The 9,802-nt window shown below is 39.6% G+C and overlaps 2 protein-coding genes across 2 annotated transcripts; one reads left to right on the top strand and one right to left on the bottom strand.

Moving 5' to 3' along the window:
* The first annotated feature begins 323 nt into the window (after positions 1-323).
* desi2 (desumoylating isopeptidase 2) lies at positions 324-7,539 on the top strand. Its single transcript, XM_043255489.1, has 5 exons — positions 324-949; positions 4,569-4,641; positions 6,066-6,159; positions 6,275-6,416; positions 6,535-7,539. Exons 1-5 carry the CDS (start codon positions 911-913, stop codon positions 6,775-6,777), a joined length of 591 nt encoding a protein of 196 aa, XP_043111424.1. The 5' UTR covers positions 324-910; the 3' UTR covers positions 6,778-7,539.
* A 641-nt stretch (positions 7,540-8,180) lies between these two features.
* si:ch211-132e22.4 lies at positions 8,181-9,684 on the bottom strand. Its single transcript, XM_043255487.1, has one exon. The coding sequence runs from the start codon at positions 9,464-9,466 to the stop codon at positions 8,555-8,557; it is 912 nt and encodes a 303-aa protein (XP_043111422.1). The 5' UTR covers positions 9,467-9,684; the 3' UTR covers positions 8,181-8,554.
* Between the last annotated feature and the right edge of the window lie 118 nt (positions 9,685-9,802).

Below are 9,802 nucleotides of genomic sequence, written 5' to 3'. Positions count from 1 at the left end.
CCATATGTAATTGTATGAAAAGTGTTGGATTTAGAAAATACAGTTTGTTTTTTTTAGAAAAAAAGAGTCTTCTTTTTTTCCCCAAAATGAAGTCACAAGCTCTGTTAACTAGTTAATATTGTAATTTTAACAATTGCTTTAGTATAGGTTCAAAATGCATAATAGATAACAACTGCATTATTAATTGCATAATCAGAACATTATATATAGGCAACATATTCCGCAAAACAAAATAACGTGCACAAATGATCTGGATAAGAAGTTGACACATGCTTAGTTTTAACGTTGAGCGAGTATGCAACGATGCTGTAATGTAGTGATGAGGTGTCCGTGTGTGGAGGCTGTTTTGCTCTATAAAAGCATTAGAGTGGCAGTAATGTACCGCTGTGAGGCTGGGCATCATCAGGCACGCGCATTCAGTTCAGTTCACCGCACCACATCGTCAGACACACGAAACGGGGGAGGCTTCTCATATCTCGGGTGCTAAAACGTCTTCCTTCTATCCGACGTTCGTCTGCTTTCGTTTCCGTTCACTGTAAATATCACTTCGTCGTCTGAATGGCTGAGACTCCACGCAAATTCTTCTCTTTCTCTCGCGCGCCGCTCATTTTTGTCTCCGCTGGTCATGAAGCTAAATGGCAGTTAGCCTAGCAGCGTCGCTACTCCCTGTAGCTGGACCAAAAAAAGTGGCCTAAAAATTCAGTCAATGAAAACCCCCTTCAGGACCAGCTCTTGGATGTCTCTAAACTGCTATAAACCAGCAGAGGTCAAGAGGACGCAGCAGAGGTGCTCACGAAGGGAAAGAAAATAAGTCCGTGTGCTGAGAAAGAGTGAAGAAAAACGGAGGAGGGCAGCAGCAGCAGCAGCTGGTCGGCAGCTAAAGTGAAAGAAAAACACCAACATCCCTGTGATGGCAAACGAGCCGGTTATTCTGAACGTCTATGATATGGTAAGTGACTCTAAACAAATACAGACAACTCGCTCCCTTGACAGAGGTGTGTAGTATTGGCATTAGTTCAACACGTTGGCCGTGTCTCAAAACCTTGCTTGAGCTGCCTACTTGGACAGCATTTTGCACGCGCTTAAACGTGCACGAAGTCAGCTTGCAAGGTTTTGAGCCTTGTCGGCGTGCATGCATACATTTTTAAGCTCCATGATTGCATGCAATGGAAAAGAGATAACGTTTTATAGTCTAAGGAAATGTGTTCAGTATTTGGAAGCTTATCAGAGAGGATCCAGCATTTATTTACTTTAAGAAACAGTTTGTCCACGTTCCTGCAGTAACAGATCATCAATTTCTTTAGATGTAGAATTTTAAATGTTGATGTGACAGTCTGGCTGAAAGCTTTGACCCAGTTAATTCAACTGTCATTTGAATCCACCTGTGTGATCTGAGGCAGCTGTTGAGAAGTAATGCTTAACATAATGGATATTTTGCTTGGTAAAATGACAAGGGAACGTCGGAATCAATCAGTATTACGACCTTCTTGTATAAAGGTTTCAGTTAATAGCTAATCAATATTAAGAAACTTGAGTGTCAGAAAATAATGTGTAATTTTCTTTTGTAAAACTCAAAAGCATCATTTGCTTGACAGCACGCAACATTCAAACTAAAAGCCCAAATTGAATATTGCATGTAAGTGGAGCAGAGTGACAGGAAGTACTTATCCTGGTTCAAAGTGTTTTGTAATAACTTCACTCCAGGTTTTATATTTCCTGCTTGAGTTCATGAGGGGTGTCAGAGGGCATCTGTACCACAACGGCATTTTATGGGCCTAAAAACAAAGATTTGAAAACAGGTTCCAATGGATACATGTACTATACAACAACAATGCACTACAAACAAGTTTGTGTGTGTGTGTGTGTGTGTGTGTGTGTGTGTGTGTGTGTGTGTGTGCATATAACAACGTTGTCAGAAAGATCCCCAATCACATGGATCCTTGGAAACAACTTAAACATCACCAGATGCAAAAACATAAGTGTGTGTAGATGTCCACGCTGTAAAAATCCACCAAGTGTTTGTTTAAAATGTTTTGATCACAGTTTTAAAATGATCTTTCTCAAATCAGGCGGCTCTGAAATTCCTGGCAGAATGATGTAGTTCTGCACAGGCCCCTCCCACGATAGTTTTACCTTAGACGGGCCCTGAGTGAGCTGTTATCAGTCTGTTTTCAAGCTTTATTTGCAGACGAACAGAAGTGCTTTTCTCATGAGAAAGGCTCCCCAGCCCAAGGAAGAGAGAGGCAGGGTCAGCACAGCTCATTAGCATTAAAGCACCATGGACTAGAATCGAATGTGCCACACTAGTCCACTAGTCCTTAAAAGAGAAGCCATCGCGTTTCGAATGGCAAGCAGCAGACAAAAATTGGACCAGTAAGGCTAATAAAAAAAAGTCAGGGGCACGTGTTTGCGATCAACTTTGTGGGAGTGTGGGCGGGACTTGACTCTATTTTGCTCTCTGGGTTTTTTTTTTGTCTTTTCGACAATGGAAGTACATGAAGGTGTCGTACATCCTTTTTACAGTCTATGACTAGAATCGCTTGCTGAAAAAAGTAAATAATGTAGATTTATTAAATAATGACAGACCTGCTCTAAGCTATTGATTTGTTAATGGATGGTAAATGGTTTTGTCAGAGCCATCAGCCCACATTATTTCAATTTAAACAATCATGTTCAACAGCAAAAGTTTTGGCGGAAAAATTACATTACCCACGATTCTGCAAAAGCCTTCACCAGTTAGAGAATTAAAACAAGCTATTTGTACCAATATGAATTTTTTTACCGCCCACCCATTCCCATGAAGCACTACGAATATGCTCATCTTTTAAATGAAGTCTTATGCTTTCTCATCATTTTTAATTTGATTTAGTGTACAATTCTTCATGGATGGATGTATTATAGGCCATATAGTGAAGGATATATGGCGTAATCCACTGTAAAAGTCACTTTGTGCTGTGTAATGTCTATCCATTTACTTAATGCACATGCATTTTACCCCCAAATGTACAAATGTGTTACAGGGCTAAAAAAAAAAGACTATAAAAATTGACTGGAAAAATTGACCGTACCTTGTAAGTGTCATTGATCACCGAGTAACATGAATAGTCTCCATTTAAAGATTTAGTCTGTCTCATGTGTCTCATTGACCCTTTGAAACAGGGTCATGGAAATGTATACTTTCCTTAAGCCTCTTCGCTAATAGTAGTATGTTGGGCTATTTTAAGCTTATGTTTTCACATAAAGATTAAGGCTAGAAATTTGAGCTGCTCCAGGTTTTGGAAGATGTCAAGCAAACTTAATTTGCATGCGAATTACATTACAAGTTGTATGCCCTTAGTTAAGCCTATAAACCATGTAGGAGATTTGTAGCTTAAGAAGCTGGAAATGGCACATTTTTCAGTATTAACCCTATTTTTGACGGATAAGTGGCATGTGATTTTTATAAAATGTAGTTTGAAATTTTGAGGCTAATTCGTTATTAAGCATAGGTCTACAAATGTCATGGGTTACAGGTTCCTGCCTGACCATAAGTTCTCTTACTGAAATAAAGTTCCCATAGGAACTTATTAGAGTGAGATCTCCCACATAGTTCATGTCAGAGCTTGTAGATTTTATTTTCTAATCGCAGCTCTTGGCATGAGAGTACTCTTGCTGAAAATCACACTTAGAAGCCAGTTGCTAATCACAGAGAGACTAATCCCCAGTTCTGTGATGGATATGCATAATAAGCTTTGAGGTAATTGAGGCCAGAAGGATAAGTGTCTTATTTGACAACCCTGAACAATGAGGAGTTGGATAACCATCTAGCTGATCAATATTTCTCATCCCTTTTCACACATTTTTGTCAAATGTTTCGTATTTTTAAATTGTATATTCTAACAAAACAACACTTTACATCATGTCAATTGGTATATTGCACATGTACTTAAATTAGTGCAGTATGTTAATGCCATAAGACATCTATAAACCAGCTGGTCCAGTGACATCTTATTTTCTAATGACACATAATCAATTGGGGACAGCTGTTGGTTACTTCCTTAAACAAGAGACCTGTTAATGAAATGCATTGGGTGTGAACAAAAAAAGGTTTGTCAAGCAGTGACTCGTGTATCCTCATAGCCTTTCTCTACATATCCATACGTTATTCTGTAATGCATGTTTGCTCATTTTGGATGTGGCGGTCTCCTTAGATACTTAATTTGTTTAGTTTAATTGGTCTAACAAGTGGTTTTAATAAGTCATAATGGATCAGTAGTGTAATTGTAAAGATAACTTGCATAACAAAGCCTAAAATTATTTTAGCTTATGAATATCCTCTTCAGATGCACAATATTGCTTATAGTTGGGGCACCCACAGAATATTTAAAAAATGTCAACAGATTTATTTATATAAAAAAAATAGGAGACAGAATATTACACAAAAGTGAGAATCTTTGGATATATTAACACCTATTATTAACATCCTTTGGAGATTTAAACACTGCAAATCAAAACGGCAACCTAGTTGTGTTTGAAACACTTTTATCAGTTGACTGTATGTGACTCAAACTTGTTTTGCTTCCTTATAGTACTGGATCAATGAGTTCACTACCTCTCTGGGAATTGGAGTCTTTCACTCAGGAATTGAGATCTATGGCAGAGGTAAGGCTTGCATTATGACTCAGACAGAAATGAGTCAAGCTGCTCAGAAATCCAGCGTTTAACTTGCCTGACTACAACAAAGATAGAAGCGGGTGTCTAAAGATGACTAAACCTCACATCGTAGATCATCTGTTGATGCAACAGGAAGAGACCTTGACATTTTAAGCAGTTTCTGCTTCCAAAGGCCTCCAGTTTAATCAGATGAAGAGGAGATGTTTTGTTTGGCAGTTGTAGAGAGGTTGCATTTTTTTTTTCTTGAATGATCTATGTGAATAAAATGATTAAAAAGAGCACACAGCCTTCCAGGTTGTTTATAATTATAGTGAAATAGTTTTTAGTGGATGTTAACTGCACTGCCAGCACTAGATACTGATCATTTGCTGTGTTATTAAAAAAAAATATTTTTTTACACTCTGTAAACCCATTGTTGAAATGTGAAAAAGTAACTAAAACTAAAATTATTAAAGGTAAGTAAAAATAATGTACATCACGATTGTGTTTTTTGCCATATACACTATATTCCCAAAAGTATTCGCTCACCCATCCAACTAATCGGAATCAGGTGTTCCAGTCACTTCTATGGTCACAGGTGTATAAAATTAAGCACGTAGGCATGCAGACTGTTTTTACAAACCTTTGTGAAAGAATGGGCTGCTCTCAGGAGTGTGGAACTGTGATAGGATGACACCTGTACAACAAATCCAGTTGTGAAATTTCCCTTCTCCTAAATATTCCACAGTCAACAGTCAGCTGTATTATAAGAACGTGGAAGCGTCGGGAATGACAGCAACTCAGCCACTAAGTGGTAGGCCACGTAAAATGACGGAGCGGGGTCAGCGGATGCTGAAGCACATAATACGAAGATGTCGCCAACTTTCTGCAAAGTCAATCGCTACAGACCTCCAAACTTCATGTGGCCTTCAGATTAGCTCAAGAACAGTACACAGAGAGCTTGGGTTTCCATGGCCGAGCAGCTGCATCTAAGCCATACATCACCAAGTGCAATGCAAAGCGTCGGATGCAGTGGTGTAAAGCACGCCGCCACTGGACTCTAGAGCAGTGGAGACGCATTCTCTGCAGTGACGAATCACGCTTCTCCATCTGGAAATCTGATGGACGAGTCTGGGTTAGGTGGTTTACCAGGAGAACGATACTTGACTGCATTGTGCTAAAGTTTGGTGGAGGGAGGATTATGGTGTGGGGTTGTTGAGATATATATATATATATATGACGTCATATTGAACCCTATGGTTTAGGAACGTTATGTCACTTAAGTTTATATGTGAGTCAGAGCAGTTGAGCGAATACTTGTAGTGTATATGTCAGAATAGCATGCATGCATTTAAAAGTTTATACCGACATAAAATCCATGCAAATAATAAAATGTGTGCTTTCGCTAACTCATACTTTATCTTTTACTGCAGAGTTTGCCTATGGAGGACATCCTTATCCTTTTTCAGGTATATTTGAGATAACACCTGGTGACGCCACAGAACTGGGAGAGACATTCAAATTCAAGTGAGTCACAACATTTATCACTATGCCGATCAGACTGAAAGCATACGTCTGCAAAAACCTCTTCCTCTCTCAGCCTTTTTCTCACAGCCTCTTTACCTTCTACTTGCTTTCTCAGAGAGGCCATTGTTTTAGGGAGCACAGACTTTACAGAAGAGGATGTGGAGAGAATTGTGGAGGAAATGGGGAAGGAATATAAGGGGAATGCCTACCACCTCATGCACAAGAACTGCAATCACTTTTCCTCAGCACTATCAGAGGTGAGTGAGCCAAAGAAAGGTGTGTGTGTGTGTGTGTATATATATATATCAATCTTTCAGGCCCGTGTTGGCATAAAGAGTCTGAAATCTCACAAGATCTCCCTCACGTCTTCAACAGATCCTCTGTGGTCGAGAGATCCCACGCTGGGTGAACCGACTGGCCTACTTCAGCTCATGTGTGCCCTTCCTTCAGAGCTGCCTGCCAAAGGAGTGGTTGACGCCGGCCGCGCTGCAGTCCAGTGTTAGTCAGGAGCTCCAGGGAGAGCTGGAGGAGGCCGAGGATGCTGCAGCCTCGGCCTCGACGCCTTCCTGCGCCGTGGCACCCGCTCCCAGACCTACCCGACACCAACCACGCCGATGAACCCTGCTGCCTTGACTGGCAGGCCACCCTGCTTCGAGCTGGACCACAGCTTCTGCTGCCAATAGACCCCTCACCCCTTCTCCTGAGAGACTAGCAATTCACCAGCGGACTAGATGAAACCCACCGTCTGCATTCACTGATTTATTTCAGTATGCCCAAGTGGCCGTTACGACCTTGTTTACTGTAAAACCTTCTATGGGTTCGTCAGTGTTTTGACTTAATTACGTTTTGGCCTTTTATGTTTTGTTTTAAAAACTCAGGACTTGATTACAATGGCTTTGTTTAGTCACCGTTTCTTTGTTTTCTATGTTTTAATGCTTTTCTTTACGCTGGAGTTGCGCACTAGCCTTTTCCTTCTTATTCCTACAGAAAGCGCCTAGTCGGTAAATACAAAACCTTTTTTTTTTTCTGTCTTTCTTTTTTTTTTTAAGGAGAACATTTGTTTACAGAATTCTTGCGTTCCAATCCGTGTATGATTGTGTTGTTGTGTGCGGGTTACAAAAGCCAAATCTCCACACTTTTGTAATGACACACATCCCACACTTTGGTGACTGTGCCTGAAGATTTTTATCATTACGTGCTCGGAGAGCTCTGCACTCTTTCTCTACAGATCTCTAGCTGTTCGGTCTGCTTTGAGTGGCAGGCTTCTTATCCTACGAGACCTTCCTCAGATGTTTTACACCTTTTTAGTTTTTAGAGTCTTATATGTATTTGAGACAACATTTGTATTCCATTTTATGATTATTAAAGAAAATTATACAAGTCTGTTCTCAAACAAAGTTATCTGTGCATTCTGACAACTCAACAACCTACAACAGTGTTTCATGTTAAATGCATAATTCATTTCAAAGTTTCATTTAAAATCCATATGCGTTTCTTTCATCAAACAAAAATACAAAATGTTTAGCAGAATGTCTGAGCTGCTCTTCTGGTAATGAAAGTGAAGGGTTACTAGTCTGAAAGTAATCCTGAATAATGTATGAAAGATTTGTGAATTAAAATTTGAGTAATTGTTGTTCAAGTTATAGTAATTGACATTTTGCACTTTACAACTAAAGGGTATACCACACATATTTATTGTAACATATTTCATATCCCACTTGGTGGGGATTCAAAACGCTAGGAAGTGTTATGAACGAGTATTATGGTGAATTTTGACTCAATTTTAGCGGTTTGCTTTGTTGTCCTCTTGCAGATTTTTAATGGCTAAAGTTTTTCATGGTCATTGTGGCACTGAAAAATAATACTCATTTGAAAATGAAAATGCTGTCATCATTCACTCACCCTCATGCCATTTGAAATCCACATGATTTCCATCGTTCCATGCAAGACAAAAGGAGATGTTTAGTAGAACAGGCAAGATGCTCTTTTCCACACTGTGAAAGTGGAAGGTGTCCACAAGATTTTTAGTCAAGATTTGAATTTATTCTGTTCACACAAAAATTTATCACACATCTTCAGGCAACTTAGAATATACAGCACAAGTGGCATTTGTTATTTTTTTTTAACGTTAGTAACTAAAACCAAATCTGTTGACTTCAGTTATATGAACTTTGAAGGGATTTTCACCTTTGATGCCCACCTGGGTTCTTTTGGATAATGTGAACAGTTTTATTAACTCCAGGGGGGCACCCACAAACTGTAGTCTGAAAACAAACAAAATGACATAAACTGAATAATGACAGAATTTAAGTAAACATTTTTGTGTAAACTAGGCCTATTACAAAGCTTCTAACAATCAAAATGATCTCTTATCAGATCCATTTTCTTTTTTTTCTTAGAGTCGTGTTAAAATCCCAGATACTGTTTCCACCGTGTCTGTATTCACCGAGTCGGTTTCCTCCTGTGTGTTTTTCCTCACGCAGCAGGGAAAGGCCTTCAAAATGTCACCTATTCCATTCGTAAGAAAGATTGAGAGGAATGGGTCCACCAGCGGTCCAAGATAGAGAAGAAGATCAGATATAAGTTCCAAGTAGCGTACATAGGAGCTTAAAGCCAATGCTTTGAGCAGAGTATTCAGGATAAAGGGAAGGTAAAGCATACTGTAATTGCACAAGATGACTGCCTGCATACCCAGAATCTTGTTTCTGTTAGTCACAGGTGCTGGCCGTCTTGTACACCATAAGGCTCTAAAAGAATCCAAAAAGAAAAATCCCAGGAATGGCAGCGGGAGAAGAAGAGCTATTGAGAATAAGACTACGTATCCTTGGTAAGCCAGGAAGAGTATTGCAAACGGAGCTGCCCACACGGCCAGCGAAATCATGCTTGACTGCTTGAGTTTCATGCAGAAGGCATTATATCGTGGACAAGTTACCAACAGATATCGCTCCTGAGCAACACAGACCATGAACACGATGTTGGATATGATCCCAAAGTAGAATATCAAGGACGATATGTCTGTATTCTGTATGCTGGTTTTCTGAGCGTCCTCCGCAGATGCTTTCGGCCGCCCCAGGATGTTGAAGATATCGGATGCGAGCAGGCTTATTAGGTAGACAGGAGCGGCCTTGCCATTTTTTGCTTGCATGCCCATGAGGTAGATAGAAAAGCCAATGCCAGGAAGCCCAACAGCAAATGTGATCCATCTGATGATCTCTTCAATGTGGTCTACGCTGATGGTACCATTGTTCTGAGGAGCCGTGTTATTACCATCCAATGCTCTGGTGTCATCCATATGTTGTAGAATCATAATGGTAGTTTCTACTTATAGATGTGATTAACACATAAAAGCCGATGCGTTTGGTTATATGCCATGTCAAGACGAATGTGTTCTTCAGTTCCAGTGAGCAACGCGGAAAGCTATGTGACTCTTTACTGTGGTAAACAGCGGGGGAAATTTTAGCTATCATCATTTTTATAGCTCTTCTGCAAACTGTTCCTGTAAGCACTTTTATTGCTGGTTGGTCAATGCAAATATATCTTATGTATTATTTTTATCTATGCAAACTCTTTATAAAAGCAGTTTGGCCCAATGAGAAGGGTAATGTTACACATAAAAAAGCATTTTAATGAATTTTAAAAATTA

Source organism: Puntigrus tetrazona, chromosome 13 (genome assembly GCF_018831695.1).
Source record: "Puntigrus tetrazona isolate hp1 chromosome 13, ASM1883169v1, whole genome shotgun sequence".
Classification (NCBI taxonomy): domain Eukaryota; kingdom Metazoa; phylum Chordata; class Actinopteri; order Cypriniformes; family Cyprinidae; genus Puntigrus; species Puntigrus tetrazona.
The sequence above is the reverse complement of the archived record's forward strand: the minus strand, read 5'-3'. Positions and strand labels throughout refer to the sequence as shown.